Here is an 18,116-nt window from a genome sequence, read left to right as displayed (position 1 = left end):
AACGTGCTATGGATAATTGCATTGTGGTTTAGCAGTTAAAACACGTCCTTTCATTGTCTGGCTGGAGATGTCAGCTGCTCACACAGCTGTGAATCAGACAAGGTCGGAGATGATGAGAGCCAGCAATGTTTCAGCATCACAATCAATTTGTACCAGCAGCACTGGTACTCTGCGCTCTGAGGTCTGTCACGGCACCAACCAAGCAGTGGCACTTCATCCTCTCCCACTGGCTGCTTTAGTGCTCAGCAGCTCTGAAGCTGCTCTGCCTGGAGCCTGAGCCTTCCTCCCAGCCCAGTACCAGGTGCAGCCACGTCAGCAGCTTTTCTGGAATTACACTTCTACACAAGTAGAAAGAGGTAGATTTTCTATTTAGATTACTTTATAGGTAGCCATTTATTCTAGACTTAAAAGCTTCATCTTTTTATTTCCTGATTGCAATCAAGGTAGATCACTTATCCCAGACCAGGAACAGCTTCCATATCTAAGCATCAGGCCATAGGGCTTAAATGGGCAGTTACTCAAACCACGATTCACGCACTCTCAGTATTTGCTCTGCAACCTTCAAAACATTTTATCAGCAAAATAATGAAAGGAATTACATTGCTTAAAGCTATATTACTTCCAAATAAAATCATTACAGTTGGCAGTAAATCTTAAACTGCTTTAATAAAGGCACTAGCCCAAGTGTTTAACACCAGCTAAAGGGCTGGAGTGAAAGCACAAAATAAATAAATAAATAAATAAAGGCACTCTCCAACTTGCTGCAGCTGCTGATGACGCATACAACTCATAACAGCTCTGAGATCACGAGCTGCCTTTCTGTACATCTTTGTCAGCATGGAAACTTCCTTCTGGAAGTGTCTGTCTCCTGTTGTCACGTTAACATCAGGGTGAACTGAAACTCTACGCGGCTAATAAAAACAGAAGATCATTAAACCTTTGTGATCTTTTACACTGAAGATCTCCTGGGCAAAGAGATGGCCTTGAGCCAGAGGAACTGGTCTATCCAGCTGGGCTGGTATCTAAGTAACGGCCAGTGACAAGAATGGTGATCATAACCTGAACATGACCAGGGAGTTGGCAGCTGTCAGGAATTGGTAGTCATAAAGGCTGTTTCTAAGAAAGAACAGCCTCACTCTCATCTGCGCCCTTTTTCAGAAGATGGTGGCACAGGGAACACATTCCAGAGCTCATTATAGAGGTTTTCATACTGGGGCACAAAGACACTGCTAGGAACACGCAGCTCAGTTTAAACAGCATGAATGTGCCACACGGCACGAGCAGCAGCAGCTCACATTAGCCTTCATCTCCGGTACCCTGAGGTGCAGGCTGAACACCCCAGCAAAGGCAGCCCCCAGACTTTGTGTGTAATTATAGCAGCTGCTGCCCTTAAACTAGTTTTCAGAACTCTCATCTGAAATCCATGGATTCACAGAGCTTACAGAAAACAAGCATTCTGTTCCTTTTTCTGGATCTATTAAGAATCTACGATGTGCTCAAAATGAAGAGCAAGCTCCGCATGTTGAGGTTTGAGGACCTTGGAGCATTAGTGTCAGACAGCTCTGGGACACCTTGCTGGGTCACAAAACATGATAGGACTCATCCAGCAATATATCCTAACTCAGCACAATCAGAGGCTCCTGGAGCCAAGGCAAGGCCTTGTCAGAACACGAGGGCAATGGACGTGCTGTCATTTCCTGCTGGGAAGGTGTGATACGTGTGCCAGGGAAACATGTGCAACAGGTCAGGTGAAGCAGAAGAGCTCTGAAGGGTCCCAAAATTAAAGGGAAAATTAGAAGTGCCCAGGCCTGAGGAACAGAATCACAGCACAGGGCCCACCTGAAGTGCTGCTGTGCTGCTCCAACCAGGGAGAACTGGATTGCAGCAGAACAGAGCATCTGGAGCCTGGAGATTGTTTAAAAAAATGAAGCTGCCAAAAGCCAGAAGTCCAGTTTTAAGATACAATTTACACCCTAAATATTTGGATCTCTCTAACAACAAGGAGAGAAGGAAAAATATTATTGTGGTCCAAAAGAGCTACTGAAACATGAAAAAAGTGCACAAAGCTCGAGCGATCTGCTGCTTTTAGTAATCTCATGTGACAAAAGAGTACAAATTTTTAGTCTAAAACTCAAAAATATGCAGCTCCCTGACCTACAGAACTGACTGTTTCAACATCTCACTGCCCCAAAGCCGCATTTTAGTTTGTTTGTTAAACATCCTGGCTGGACACTGTGTCAAACAAAGCTAGCTAACGTGCCTTTACCACTGTCTATCAGTACACTAAGTAGCATCAGTAGCACAGATTTGCACACCTTTAAGAAATTTGAGGCATTCCTCATTACCAAGCCTCCATTTGCCTTTAAATATTGCCTATACACCTAAGGATGTGAGCAGGATGTGGGACTGAGTCGAATAGCATCAAGCACTCCAGCGAGGGCTGCTTGAGCATTCTTGCTCAGCAGCTGTGAAACACCCATCCCATCTATGGCAAAAGCTGCAGAGCTCTTACTGCGGAGCAGGAGCACGCACACAAACACTTCCTAGGAGTTATTCAAGCTCAGAGAGAAAGTTAAATGACTGCTCATAATCTAAAAGCATCTATGAATCAAAACTGATTTAATTAAAGCAGCTGCCTGTGCACCCAAACATAGAAGCACCGATTCAAGCTAAGTGGGCAGAATACACTGAAAATTAATTGACTTTTCGATTTTTATAAAAATTGAAAAAGATTCAATTCCACACCCGAAGAATAAATACAGCTGTGAGTGACAGTGCTAAGAGCTCTCATTTCCAATTACAAATTTTTGCACCTTTTAAGCAATTATAATCACATTTTTGCAGCTCACGTGGGAACACAGACCCCGGAATTAGCCAACTGTAGCTTTCTTGGCAGAAAATCATGGCCCCGTAATACAATATCCAAGAACTGTTCCCTTTCATTGGCGACTATGCCATCCCACTGCTGTTCAACACCACCACCTGAGCTGTGACCTCAGCACGCAGTACAGCAGAAGTTCACTCCCAATCAAACCTCCTACAACTCGTTTGTTGTGGCAGTCCTCAAGGAGACAGCACACAGCAGCAAGCTCAGCCCAGTGAATCAGGGTGGATTCATCATGCTTTCAAGTACCTGTACTTCAAATGCACAGCAGGCTCATTTGCACGCAGCTGGCACTGGGCTGCCTTCTCCAGGCTTTACCTCAGCATTCACATTTCCATAGGCTCAGACAAAAAGGAAAAGGACTCACCACTATCTTCTGACCTTCTTTTTTTCCCTCCTTGTCTTTGAAAGTTAATCAGTAACCAGAGATCTCTGCTAACAGTTCGTGCTGCTGATCTCAAGGTCCCACGACCCACAAAGCTTTAGAAGATTCTGTGCATGGTTGAATACATAGCCATATATACAGCAAATTCTCTGCCTTCACATTTGAGCTTCCTACACTATGAACAAGGAGTATTTCACATCCTGCAACACTGTATCTGCAGCTCTCTAAATCAGCCCTAGCCTGCTTATCCAGGTGGATAAGAACACTTCAGGAGGTTAAGAGAAATAAAAAAAAGCAAGACACTTCTCATGAGACTGTTACTGAGCTTCTCACTCTGGTAGTCCACATCAGTTTTCAACCTCGAACAAGCACAGGTGGCATTAAGGACCTTAAGGTCCTAATGCTTTCATTTTAAAAGTTCCCACCTCCTGGGGTTGATAACACGATATTCAACGTGGCCACAATCATAAAACTGCAGATGGTGAGCTGCTTCATCTTCGTCCAATACTGAGATCTCAGCTAAAACCAAACACTTAAACGTTAAATATCTCGAAGAAACCCTCAGTAAGTCATAGATAAAATGGTTAAATCCTTCTGGTGAAACGTCCTTTCCTTCTAACTGCTCAGCTTTCAAATTCATAGAATATTATTTTATCATTTATCTGGTTTGTTACTCCTCAGTCCAGACAGCCCCACAGTCAGAAAAATGAACAACAACAAAGCCAACATGCGAGGCATCTTTCAGCTTGATAAAGAAGCTGAGGAGGCGACAGACAAAAGCTTTCTTCACTTCTGCTTTGATTCTGAGTTACATCACATTCAAGACTCCTTTCACCGGTCTCTCAGTGAGACAACTGGGCAAAACTTTTTGTCACTCTTCCTAGCCTGTTTCTGTGCCTCTGCCCACACTGCATTGCAATTACTCAGCCAGCAGGAAAAAGACAACCTGACGTTGTATAAAAAGAGCACACTACACACCATACATCAAGTTTCACCTCTAAAACGTTATTCCCCACAGCAAGCAATACAGCAGTGCACCACGTCCTTCGCTGTAACGGTGCATTAATAATAATTGCTGTCTGTTGCTTTCTTAGCAAGCCTGCCACAAAATCTCAGTCAATGACTGCCATTCTATTCAGGATAAAACCGTTAAAATGGAAATGCACGTGACATAAGAGAGAAGTGGAATTTATGCAAAGAGTTGGCAATACTTAAGCAAAACTTGGATATCCTCATAAACCAGCATTACACAGTAATTTGTGTTACTTGAATCATGCTTCTCTTTCCTTCTACTTCAACCTGATGTGGCAGGAAGTAATTAGCAGGGATGTGTTGCCTTGCATACAGCTGGAAAGAATTAATCTAGCATTTCATTTGTGGCATTGTCCATTTGGAAAACCATTTCTTCCTGCACATACAACAGTTTGTTTCTAGCTCTAGAGATTTGCATTTCCTTCTTTATCTGCTACACAGCAATATTTGATGGGAGCCCAGAGCGAAAATATCATCTTTAGGAAGGCTTTGCTACTTATGCAGGAAAAGTGTTACATGATTATTTTTTTTTAAAACAAAAAGATACAAATAAGCCATCCAGAAAACAATTTCAAAGGGAGACTTGAAATGCAATATTATGTACTACAGATTAAATAAAACCATTCATTTTGTTATTTCTTTTCTCCCCCCTCTTTTCTATTGAGAACTATGATTCCCGCAGATAAAAAACCGACTTTCTGCCATCTGTTTTTGCTGTGTGCAAAGCACACAGGTCTCGTTTCTGGTTCTAAGTAAAAACTGGGTGGGAGAACAAGCGATGCCCCCAGCCATCAGACACCTATTTTTTCGTGGGAGAAAAGGCCACTAAGAACAGCTGGGGATTTCATGAGAAAGACAAATAAGTGACGCTCTTACGCTTTTAAACATTAACTTCAGTAAGGCTTGGAGGAAGATCTACAAGGCCCTTCAGAACGGCAGGCCTCAGAGAAACGCTCACACTTGGCCACAGTGAGAAAAAGTTCCCTGGGGAATCAAAACAATTAAGGTAATTGAGCTTTCCACAGATCTAGTATTACAGTTCTAACATTTTTATGGATGTAGTTGCAAGCTCCATGACAAAATATATCTGTATGTCTATACGCACACATACACGCATAGGGCACTTCCTTATCCTTTTGCTATGCTGTGTTAGCTTTGGGTTATTAAAGGAACTGAGTGTGCAATCCAACGTGGACCAAGATACGCAGATGATACAAGTTGAAGAAAGAAATCAGATCTTTCTTCAGCAATGCCAGAGTTTAACTGTTGACACTGTATTTCTACTGGTAACAATCTCAGAATACTGTTTAAAAACGAGACGCATATTCTTTCAGACTCATTTTGGCTCATCATTTGAGACGGGAACGCTGGGTTTAAACAACAGGGAAGACAACAAAAGACAGAACAAATTCCCTCCTGTCCAAAGCCTCAGAAAACAAAAGAGCCAGATGTACCAAATTCACAGACCAGAAGTTATATCCCTTGATGAGAAGATGCGTATCAGTTCGTGATATGTACACATATTCCTCCTACTATTCCTCGAAGGCCAAGGAACAGTGATCTGACACGAGTTTGCCAATAAGAGTTGGCACAACTGCATCCCAACCAAAAAAAAGACACAAAAAGGAAAACAAAGTTCAAACACAATCATGATTTTTATGAAATTGACAATTTTCAATATCCAAAGTGCTGCCTTTATTTTTAAACACTGAACACTGCAAAAAAAAAAAAGTAAAAAATAAAAAAGCATTATCACTTTACAGCTGTGCAAGCAACACAAGAGAAGGTTTATAATTATTTGCCCAAGGCCTGGATTTTCCAGCGAGCACTCACAGGTTTAGAGGGACAGCAGATGCCACCTTTGTGCTCCTGTGTCTGGTCACTGCCCAAGAGCTTCTAGGAAGGATTCAATAGTTGACCTGTGGAAGCAGCTGGATTAAAACCCAAGCACTCCTACTGTATAGCACACACAGCTTTACTTCTCAGCAGGAGCACTTGCATGAAAAACTTCAGTATTCCTCTCCAGCTTCCATTACCCTAACAAAACGCTTAAGATAATTTCATCCCTTGCATAATGGATGCTGGATCTAATGTCATACAAGGAACCTCCTCCTCTTCAGCACTTCTTTGCCGCAGTTATGAAATACATGCTTTCTGCCATACAAAAAGCTAACTGGCAGCACCACAATCCTAAGGAAAGAGGAAACTATAGTTTCGACATTTGTCATCTAAAATAAAGGACATATTACAGCATGAAAGAACACTAATCGCACAGCACAACTGAAAGGAAACCACTATCTAATAAGTTCAGAGGTTAAACACCATGAGTTTCAAAATAACAGTTTTTCTGGATTGCCACTAGGAAGGGGACAAGTATGAAACACAAATATTATTTTGTTAAACCAATATGTAACTCATAAGCGTGGAATTCATTCTCCATGACCTGTTTGTCTTCAGAGGAGGGCGAATCACAGAGAAGGCACACACGCAGCCCAGCTCGGAGGCTGAACGCATGCAGGATGCTCCTTTGGAAGCACTGCTGACGAGCACAGCCCCTGACAGCCCTTTGCCAAAATCAGAGCACACGGCACTCCGTGCTCACAAAAGATGCCTCCAGGGAATTTGTGCTCATCAGCATTATTCTGTGCACGTAGGAGCCACCTTCAACGGCTTTTACTTTAATTAAACCTTACTACTGTAAAGGGCAGAGAGGGCACGAACACATTTACACTACACTGCAACTGAAAGTGGTAATGAAAGAGAAAGCAAATAGAGTACCTTCCTCCCTCCGTACTCAGAGACTCTTCCCCCCCACGCGCTCCCCCAAAGAGGAAAGGAATCCCCCAGTGTCTCAAGACAACCGCTCGAACCTTACAGGCAAGGACACGTCCGCTCCTCGTCCTGTAATCATCCTCCCCCCCACCCCTTCTCCAGTTGAGCACTTGCCTCTCCTCCGTGCCCATCAAATATCCCGAAGATGGAGGGATGAGTCTTGTTCACCAGGTCGGTGATTACTTCGAACCTGTCCTCCATGTGATCCCTCCGGCCTTGGATGGAATAGACAGCCACGTTGTGGCTCTTGAACTCCCAGGTCTTGGAGAACTCGGCATCCAGCACGTCCAGCCCCCCGAGCCTGTCATTCTGCATGATCTCGGCCACCTTGCCCTTCACCATCTTCACCGCATCCCTGCTGGACTTAACAATGGTTTTCACCTCATCCGTGTGGAAGAAATAACTCCACAGAGCCAGGCTGATGCACAGCAAGAACAGGGTCTCCGGTCTGAGCAAGAAGTAACGCATGATCCGACCCAGCAGAGACAGCAAAGTCATTGTATCCTCTATCATTTATTATCGAGACCGTGTATCCCCACACCATGCAACGCGCTCCCGGCGGACGGGACGGGCTCGAGGCGAGGCAGCGGATCAGTGCATGCTCGGCCGGGGCGCGGCCGGCAGGCGGCCAGCGCCGAGTCCCGCTCCCCGCGGCTCCCCGCTCCGGCCGGCGCCCCGGGGGGGCCGCTCCTCGCCCCGCCGCCGCCGGCACCGCGGCGCCCCGTGCCTCCTGCGGAAAGCGGCCCGGCCCGGCCCGGCTAGGCGGGGAAGGCTCCGCCGGTGCCGCACACCCCCTGCGGCCGCGGCACCCCTCCGAGCCCGAGCCCGCCGCGGGCAGCCCCTAGGCCGCTGCTCCTCCTCGGGGCCCCACGGGAGACAGCCCCGCTCCGGCGCTTTCGCAGCTCGCAGCGTCGCGGAGGCAGGGGCTGGCCGCAGCGAGCTGGCGTCTGGCAGGGCCGCCGCGGGTACCTGGCCGCCGTGCCCCCCGCGCCTTGCGCCGTCCCTCCCTCGGGGCGGGGCGCCACCGCCTCCTCTTCGCCCGGCCCCGCCTGCCTACAAGTCCCGGCGGGCGCCGCGCGGGAGGCCACGCGGATTGGCTGCCGGCGGCGAGAGGGATTGCGGGCGCTGTAGTCCGCCGAGGCTGCGCCCAAGAGAAGCGAGAGCCGGGAGCCTGCAGCCCCGCAGGCATCTCCCAGGGGCGTCTGCGGGTTTCCCGTCACCTCTTGTCTCCCCGTGGGCGTCTCTGCCTGTTCTGGCCCTTCCCGAGTCTCCTCTCCCGCCAGCTCCTTCGGTGCTGTGCGTGCTTTGTTAGCGGGAATAGCGACCGAAAACATCCCTCTTGTGGATTTAACAGCAAGAGGTAGATTCAAGCGAAGATCGATGTCGAGTGATCGGGGGGCAGCAGTGTGATCGACCGCAGGACTCCCCCAGGCTACAAGCACCGGGCTGAGCTGCTCCCAGCCCAGGAGCAGTTAGAGACCCGGCAGCCCTGACTCCACTCAAACCCAGAGGAACAGAGAAACAAAACGGGGCTGTGGCTGTTCTTGAAGCCAGTCGTAGAAGATTACCTTCTACATGTAATAAATGATCTCCAAGATGCACTCACGTGCAATTCACTTTTGGGTGAAGAGGAACAGAAGTAGACATTTCCAAATTATCAAGCCAATAGTTGAGGGTGTCTACACAAGGCTGATGAAAAGAATAAAGGAACTCCTGAAAATGTGTATTTTCTTTCTCCGACCCACTTCCGAAAGTTGTTTTTCTGATAACTGCTAAGCAATGGAAATTACAAGCTGTGACTGCGAGCAGAAGTTTGCCGGGATAAAATCAATTCAGCGCGCCGCCTGAGTTGCAAATGAGCGGGAGGGATTTTCAGCCAGCTGGCAGAACGGGGGTCTGAAAACAGACAAAATTCAGCCAGCAACCTCCAAGAGTGTGACAGCTGATATGACAGTCAAACACATAAGAGTGGTGTTGAAAATGAATTAGCGAACCACGAAACCTGTCGGAAATTTTGACTGAACAGTCTGCCTTTGAACCTGCCTTTTTGCCAGAGCTGAGCGCGCCCTCTGAGCCTTCCAACAGCTCCCTCTCTCTAGGCTGCTGGTAATACAGAAATTGTGTGTAAACTCACACAATATTTTTTGCTGTCTTTTCAAATATCATCTTAAGTCAGAATCAAGCTTAATCAGCTTTGATTCTTACATCCAGCTCTGGAAAGCAGGGAAGGTAATGAGAGATGTTGCAAATAACAGTGATACTGCTATAAGATCTCAGAGGTACGTAACACTTTGTCAGTATTTCAAATGAATACTGAAGTCGTGTCTTCCAGGCCTAAGACTCTCTCTTACCTCCATCCTCCCTTCTGCTGCTATCCATGTGGGCTGGGCCAGGAGCTCTTTACCTGAAAGACCAAGATAAGCACTCATCATTTTGGTACTACCATAACTGCAAAGATGTGGGTGCTAACAGCCAACTTGAGGAGGACTTTTGGGAAACATAGGACTAACTGTGACAAACAGGCCAAAAATATGTTGTACCAATTAAAAATAATTTTGCTAACCTTTTGACAACAGCTACGCTGAAGCTTTTCTGTCAGACTGGGTTCTCACTTCACAAACAGTTTTTTTGGCGAAACCCCTCAGTTTAAACAAATCCTCATTTCTTTTTTCCTATTTAAATTAAGTCTTAGCACGGCTGGGATGCTTGCACTGCAACACCGATCCCTCCACACAGTCGATTTGTCTTTGTATGTGCGACTTTAGAGAGCTAATTTCTTCTTCCTGGCTTTTTGCTGCATGCTACAGCAGCTCCCTTTTGAGTTATTGATTGTACTGGCTATAAGCTGCATGTGGCTGCTAAGCAAAATTTGCTCTGTAACAACTGTGTTTGCTGTTAATAACAACTTTATTCTTGCTTCTTTTAATTCTATTCAATCTTATATTTAGCAAAAGATAACATGCATCTAAAAATGTGGAGGATAACGCTCACTACAGCCAAATAATTTGATATTTATTTAATCATCATTCTAATGAAACATAAATGTGCGTGTGCCATGAGGGTACAGTAAGCTGTACAAAAGTTGTGCTTCACTGACAGTGGTATGAGGCCAGATAATGGGACTGCCAAGTGAAAGAAAGTGGTTTCATTCCAGACTCTGCACAAAGTGCTCTTCCAGCCACCAGCATGCAGACCCAAACTTTACTGCAGTTCCTGAGGCCTTGTACTCACACTGTGCAACAGCAGAAGATGCTCCACACCACCTGAAGCACTCCATCAGCACCCTGAGTTTTGTTGCCTATCTTCTGTAGCTTTATATGTCCCCAGTGCTGCAAGAGTTAGAGTTAGTTCCAAAAGCATCTCAGCTTGAAAATGTGATCTGAAACACTCTGTAGCTGCAGAGTGTGCAATGCTTTCACTTCTGAATGGAATGCAGATGCAACAATACAGTGCAGGCAAAATCTTCTGCTAAATAGATGCAAGAGAGCAGCAATTGTTATTATGATATGGCCATTTCAAAGTCATCCATATAAAAACTGCAGAGAATTTGCTTTCACTCAACTCTTGAAATGGAAGGGACCACCAATTAAACATGAATAATCCAGACACAGATACAAGTCCTATGTGAAGATAGCAGAAGTGCAAAACAGGAGGCTCTGTGTAGCACTGAGACAGCGCTGATCCAGGGTGAGCAAAAGGACTCACGTGTCTCACTCCATGGCTGAATCCTGCACTGCTTTCTCTAGCAAATCTCCCCAGTGCAATACCAGAACTTCATGACCCAAAAACTTTCTTTTCAGTGCTGGAAATCATTAAAAGCTTTGCAAGTATGTGGCATATGCTTTGTGATTGAAAGATTTCACTTTGGTTTTATTGGGAGTAGAACTCTGGCACTTTTCATTTGTGAAAGGCTTGAAAAGCCATCACTGAGTCAGCTTCACAAATCAACTTCATAATTATACACCTTATAATGAGTTAGAAAAAACATATCTTGCTCAACAGCTCCTCCTACTGCTTACATGCACCGCGTTTGTAAGAAGCCGCATAAAACGATGCTTGTCAGGACAACCTAAAAATAATAATTTATTTCATTTACTCTTTATGCAGGCTGAATTCACTGCTCCTTTAACCTCGACAAGAACAGGGGAGATGTGATTCTGCGTGGTCCATCAGTCTCACTAGATAATTTCACTGGCATGCATGGTCCAGTTTGATGGAATCTTCCTCTAAAAAATGCTACCAAAATCCAGACAATTTCTGTTTTATATTGGAGAGGATGCTAAAATTCAGAGTAAGCTTCTGTTCTTTACTGTATTGTGCTGCCTGTTGGAAAAGCCTTCTCAGGATTTTCAGATTCAAACAGCGCTGCTACCATAACCCAGAAGTACACATCAATGCAGTCCATGGTAACTTTCACTGCAGGGTGGAACAAGGAAACTTGTATCAGAATATCCCAAGAAGCACATAGACTCACTTCCCTTTTCTTCTGCTACTATACAAAATTGCAACAGAAACTACAAACGGTCTTTTCTTCATGTCAAGAACAAAATAGCAATGCAGCCAAATATCTCCTGCTTTTTCTTCAGATGTTTTCAAGGAACAAATTTTAGAATATACAGAATGTTCTTTGGCCATGACAGACACAGCTCTCCAGAGGAATAACAGTATAACAACATACGAAACTGTTTTTTGTAAGAGTTTTGATAAGAGGTGAGTAAAGCTGTGGATTTTCAGCCAATGTTTTTTATCCTTCTTTTCAGTTGATATAAATCATATTTTATAATATCATTCCCAGAGTTTTACACTGCAGCAAATACGAAACTTTACAGGTAGATTCTCCCCTCTCCCTGATAAACCCAGGAGAAATCTCATTACAGAAATTTCGCTCATCTTGCATCGCCCTTGAAAGAGAACATTTGCAGACGTGGAATGAAAATAGCAATTTTCCACGCAAGTTGTTCTCTTGTGTTTTCCAAGGCTCTCAGTTCCCAGCGCCCATTGTAGTACATCTTCATGTGTAAAGCCTGATCTTTGTTTACTTCCTGGCAACGTAGTGTGCAGGGTCACAGGATGTGGGGAGACTTCTGGAAAACAGAGTCATGTTTTACCAACGACTTTTATTTAAGCCTAAGATTCTGCTACAAAGTACAGTGCACCAAAGCACAGCACGCACACACAGCGAATTGCTGCGCAAAGGAAGCGCCTCCTGGATATGTTTGGAAGGTTGGAGGTATGCAGGTAAACAGATATAACCCAGATCCAGTGCACCGATGTCAGGGAGAAGTACATCACTTAGTGTAAGTTCTACCTGAAGCTAATACATTGTTTCAAGAAAATAAAAGCAAAAATAAATTGAAAAACAACAACAAAACAAGTAAACTAAGGAGCCCAGCAGATTAACCTGAAGATGGTCCCAGCTGCCAAAGCTGCTGTCTGGAGCAGTTCATTTAAATAGCAGCATAACTTCACATCACTGCTTGGTGAAGATATATTTGGACATACTTGTGTAGTTTTTGCTGGTGGATTCATGCATCACAAACATACCACTTTCATGAAGAACTCCAAAATATGCAAGCAAAATATAAATAGAAACTAAACAATTTAGAATCACTTTGAATTAGGTATGAACTGCCAGCCTTCTTATTAAATCCTTCTGAGATTCGAACATGAATTGATAAAAATCAATAACAAAGGAAACCTCATTTTCTTCTTCATTAATTTTTACTTAGTTTAGCAGATGTTTCTTGTCCCATATTGCAGACCATTTAATTTGCGTTAAGCAAGAGACTACAAATTTGATTTACACATTTTAATTCCAAGTTTGCATTTTTAGTACTTTCAGATACATTTATATGCAAAGCATTATGGGTTGCATTCTGAACTAGATCCTTAGTTTAGCCAAGCTAAGCTTGTATCACAACTGGGATGAGAGGGGAACTGAGGTAAGAGACATCTTTTTTGTCTCACTCTGAAATGAAAATTAACTGTAGACTGCACTGACTGCACTGTTTAGAACGGATTTCAAGTTGAATCTAGTGCCACGAATCTTCTCGAGGCTGGTTATAGCCATGATCAATCTCAAAGGGGCAGCAGTGATCCAACGCTCACACCTTCCCTTGAGCTTACCCCAGCAGTAAAGCCTTCTAAAAGGCATGACAGAGGTAACTCAGCCTTAGGCTGCCTAACATTTCCTTGGGAAAACCAGGTAAGTTGGCTTTCTGACTGCTTTGTGGTCCCTGAATGGCGTGCTGCAGGCACTCTGTGCTTTTGTTCCTGGGAATATGAGATCCATTTGGACAGACTGCTGCTCTTTCTTATGGTGCCTTGTGGACAGGTTCCTGTTACTCAGTTTAAACGGCTCACTTATTCACCAAGATTTTAGTTATGAAGATAGATAGAGAAGTAATAAAATAAAAATAGTGGAAAACTGCTGTACTGGGGTACAGAGAATTTAAGACTTTCCCTCTTTTTAAAATTACAGTGGATTTATGCATGCTCATTGCTTGGCATTTGCTTGAGTTAGGTCTGCCAGTAAATAAAGTTGAAGCATTCACATCTCTGGGCTCAGATGGGATTGTAAAAGTGCCGGGTGAAGGAAGACTTTTGTTAAAGGGTCAACACAGAAAACTGAATGAGCACTGCTGATGTCCACGGGATACAGCTATAACCTTCTTCCAAGAGAAATATTAAAGCTCGACAAGAAATTCAAAAAGTACTAGGAAAACAGAACAAAACAAAAACATACAAACAAAAATACAGGAATTAATTGTAACAGAAACTCACAGAAGACTTTAAAGATAACATCAGGTAACAGTGGTCAGATTCTTGAATTGAAATGTCTACGCTGCACTGAATCATACAAGAAAGTCTGGGTTCATAAGAGCCAGGTGCAGTAAAAACACAAATAAGCCTAATCACATCATCTACACAAGGATACAGTAAGTGTTACCTACTCGACCTGTGAGCCTACAGTGAAAAGCACTTCTTTTTGCTTGTTCTCCATCTTCTCCAAGGCAGTATGCCTAGTAAGATCCAAATGGTATGATTTGTACTAAAATAGCTGTGTGGTGTGATACGTTCAGCTGTCAGAACTGCCTCTCCTTCTTTCTCACTTTGCAAAAAAACCACACACCACAGCACCATCTGCTTCACCACAGTGCAGATTTACTGCAGAGGAGCTGTATTTTAATGGGAAAAATCATTTGACTACAAGAGAATTTTATGACGTTGCTTTAATTTCCTTTTATTGCTTTTTTATTTTTTTTCCTCCAATTCCCACATCATCCTAGGTTTCCTAAGGCACCAGACTGTGAAGCTGACACCAGATGGGGAAATGAGTTTCAAACAGCTGCGGGCTTTCCTACTGCTGCTTCCAGCCACTGCAGATTCATTTCTGCAGGTGCATATGGGAGAAGCTGGTGACAGCAAGACAATGCTAAATTTAGTTTTCTCCTCTGCAACCTCCATGGGTTTCAGCATTCTCACAGCTCCCAAAATTTGCCACAATCGCAGTATCTGTTTAGAGTGCAGAATGACTGGCAGCTGCCTTCAGCAGATGAAAAATAGGCAAACAAAGGATGACAGCGCACAGAGAAGGAACAGAATGTATTTACATGGATCCCTTTACAGGAGCCTGCTTATCAGATGCTATGAACTGCTTTATTTATAGCTAATGACTTCTCCAAAAACATTGTTCTCAGTCGACTTCTACTTTTAAGTTGACAGTCAGGAGACCGACTCTGCAAAGGAAATGAAATAATTTTGAATCTAAAAATGGTGAAAAAAGCTTCTTGCTGTATCCTGAGCACATTGTGAAATGTCATATCACTTGCATTTTTAAGCTTATTGTCATTGCTGGTCATTGTTTCTAGAAAGTATTCTCAAGAAAAAAAAGTAAATCTTGTATATGAGAAGAAAATAACCAGAACTTAATTTCATATAGGAGTTGAGGACACTTAGCCAGTAATCTGATCAGTTGTTTACACTGCCAGCTCCTTATCCAGGGGGGGTCTTTCAGTTGCCTGTGCATTGCCCAATAGATGACAAATGCTGTACAGAGAAAGGGGAGGGATTTGCATTTTCCAGGCTGAAATATTTAGTCATTGCTTCCTACAGAAACACAGAAAGCAATAGCCAGGCTGTTTCAGCCCAGCAAATCCTGCCTCTTCCATGTGGCAGACCCACTCACACTCACAGGTTTGAGCTCAGCTTGCAGAACAGAGATGCTTGTACCCAGGGAGGACTGTGCCCTTTCTTTGATCGCCATCTCTGCTCTCCCAAAGAGCTTCCAACTGCAAAGCAAAGCAAAGCTTCAGCACGGTGGGAAATGCCAGCACGCTGGGGTCGTCTGTGCACCAGAGTCTGTGTGGCTGCAGATGTGTGTTCCACCACGGACTCATCATCGCCGCCAGCAGTGCCTGTCAGCGCTCCCAGAGCAGGATGCTTCAGGAGTCAAAGTGTGTCCTGTCACCTTTTCCTCTTGCAATGCTAATTAGACTGTGCACTCTGCAAGCGCACAATGGAGGCACAGGGGATGTTTATGCATTTTGTTTGTTGTAGCCCGTAGGAATTACAAAGGAAACTCATGCAGTGAATGGAAGGTGATGTTATTTGCTTCAGGATGATGCAGTATTTCAAATTCGTTCTGTTTGCTGAAGCAAGGAGGAAATGGGTTTGCTCCTTTCTTCAGTGCAAAATCTTTATTCCTACAGTCGTGCAGCTCTGGCTTCACATAAAGCCCCTGCCCTCCTGCTGCCGCCCTGGATTGGTGCTGGGGTGGCTTGAGAAGGCCAGGGCTATTTGCATTTGGACCTGCACTGCTACAGAAAAAGAGCAAAGACCACATTCAGCTCTGTTACCAGAAATGAAAGCACAAAGAAATCACAACTCTTCGTTTGCAGACTCTTAAAACATTTCCAGTTTAACTTTTAAGCATTAGGAACGTACCTCAGAAAAAGCAGATCCACTGACTGGATGCATCTTAACGTTAGAATTAACCTCGTGCTTCAGAAGTAATGCCAGCTAAAAGTGCGCAGGTAAAACAGTTTCTCCTTAGCTGTAATGGAATACGTAAAGTACTCAAAACATAATTTCAGAGCTTGGCTAAGCATTAACAGCATTTGTCAGTAACAAATACATGAAGCTATGGTTTTGGAAATGGAACAGGAGATGGCTGATGCACTAATATCAGAGCAACTGGGCTACTAGCCAAAATCTGAGTTCTGATAGTTATGTTCCCAACCAGGAATTGATTCCTGAACTGAAGTATCTGAGGATAGAAAAGCAAACTATAGCATAATGTGCAGAATCTGTGGGCTGTGTGCATATTTATCTTTCTTTCTTCTATTGCTTTTCTTTATCTTGTCTATCGAGATCTGAAAATTCACTGACGTCTTGAATCACAACACTCTTAGGAAGAAGTGAAGCAACATTTATTTACAACCTAAGTCTTGTATATAAAAAGGAAGACCTCACTCTTCCAGCACCTTTGAGCCAGATGCCCTTTAAAGATTTTCCTTTAGCCAGGGTTAGTTCAATCACTACACATGAAACAGATGAAATATGGCTGAAAAAAACAAATATACTCATACTTATTTCTGTAATGATTAAGATGTGAAAAATATTACTTTTAAGTCTCTGAGATAATTATGTTTTTAATCTTCAGATGTTTTTTTACCTGAAGTTACCAGTAGTGAGCATGTTCAAGAGAATCTGCGCTACTGAGATGTAAGGAGCAGGTTGAGAAATGCAACACCAGAAGCTGAAGCAGCGGTAGTAAATGTTGGCCATTGTAAAATGCAGTTTTGATACAACACAAAGTTCTCTTACAGAGTTTTAATTCAGAAGTTAAGAAGATGTAAGAAAGTTCATAGTACTTGTCAGGCAGATTCAGTGGTAGGTAATAAAAGCCTCTCAGTCCAACAAAATGAATTCTTGAAGGCTTGAGATGCCTCATGCTGGCAAATATCAAGACAGGAATGACAGTACAAGAAAGCATGTCAGACAGAACCTATCTGAGAGAAAAAAACCTCACTTTAAATGAGCTTTGTTATGCTGGAGGGAAGTAATACATATTCGAAAGCACGCTGTGATTTGCTAAACCAGCTCTATTACTTCCTTAAGCTTAGCACGTTCACTTAATCTCTACTCCTCTCTAATATCACGAGGCATTTAATTAAGCCTTGTGTCTTAACGTTTGCTCTCTAAAGATCCGAGTTCTGCTGAAGAATCTAAAATTCAAGTTTTTAACTGACCTTGCTCTGGAAAGGCAGTTAAGCACATAAATAGTCTCCCCGACCTTTGGCCTGCGCTCTGCTATATACGGCTGTTCTGAATTAATCTCAGGAATGTACGTACTAATGAAATCCGTGGGACTAGTCACAAGAATGATGATATACCTGCAACTATGGCTTTTGTTTCAAAGCTGAGGACCTCCTGGTTATCTGCCCTTGTAACCCTGGTTATCCACCTAATAGGTTACTGTTCTATTTGAATCAGTGGCAGAGATAGAGTTAAGATGACTAGCTTGAGTACTCAGAGCTCCCCCTCTCCAGACACTTAAAGCTATGAGTATGTGGACAAACAGCCTCCAACAGAAGCACACTTCCTGACTGCACTCTGCACATGTAGAGCCAGGAGAGCAACAACTGCTGCATGAGCTTCACTGAGGAGGATTTCAGCGTATGCCAAACTTTAGATAAGTTTGCCCTTTGTTTTCAAAATGGGCTTTGTTTTCTCTCACCCTCAAATGACACTCCACAGAGATTCTGAAGAGCTACATCTGGAATGAGGAAAATATGGCTGAAAGGATTTAATTTCTCCTTAGAATAAGATCCAGTATGTCATCCAGATAGGAAAGTGAGCCAGGGATGAATGTTTGAAATAAAAATTTATGAAACATGAAATGAGCTTTAATAGTAAGTCTGCGAAGTCTGGAAACAAGAGGTCTCTCAGGAGTGGCAGGGTCCTATTTTTATGGTGCTC

General features: G+C 43.7%; 1 protein-coding gene across 1 annotated transcript in view; it reads right to left on the bottom strand.

The window, feature by feature from the left end:
• Nucleotides 1-7,646, bottom strand: part of PPM1L (protein phosphatase, Mg2+/Mn2+ dependent 1L) — a gene marked incomplete at both ends in the record, with an annotated part of 79,688 nt that extends 72,042 nt beyond the window's left edge. Inside the window, one exon of the mRNA XM_079539799.1 lies at nucleotides 7,244-7,646. Coding sequence (XP_079395925.1) covers nucleotides 7,244-7,646 — 403 coding nt within the window. The remainder of the gene's footprint in view (nucleotides 1-7,243) is intronic.
• Between the last annotated feature and the right edge of the window lie 10,470 nt (nucleotides 7,647-18,116).

The sequence above is a fragment of the Tetrao urogallus genome (genome assembly GCF_951394365.1).
Source record: "Tetrao urogallus genome assembly, chromosome: 9".
Taxonomy (NCBI): domain Eukaryota; kingdom Metazoa; phylum Chordata; class Aves; order Galliformes; family Phasianidae; genus Tetrao; species Tetrao urogallus.
Note: the sequence above shows the minus strand (reverse complement) of the source record. Positions and strands in the feature narration are given on the sequence as shown.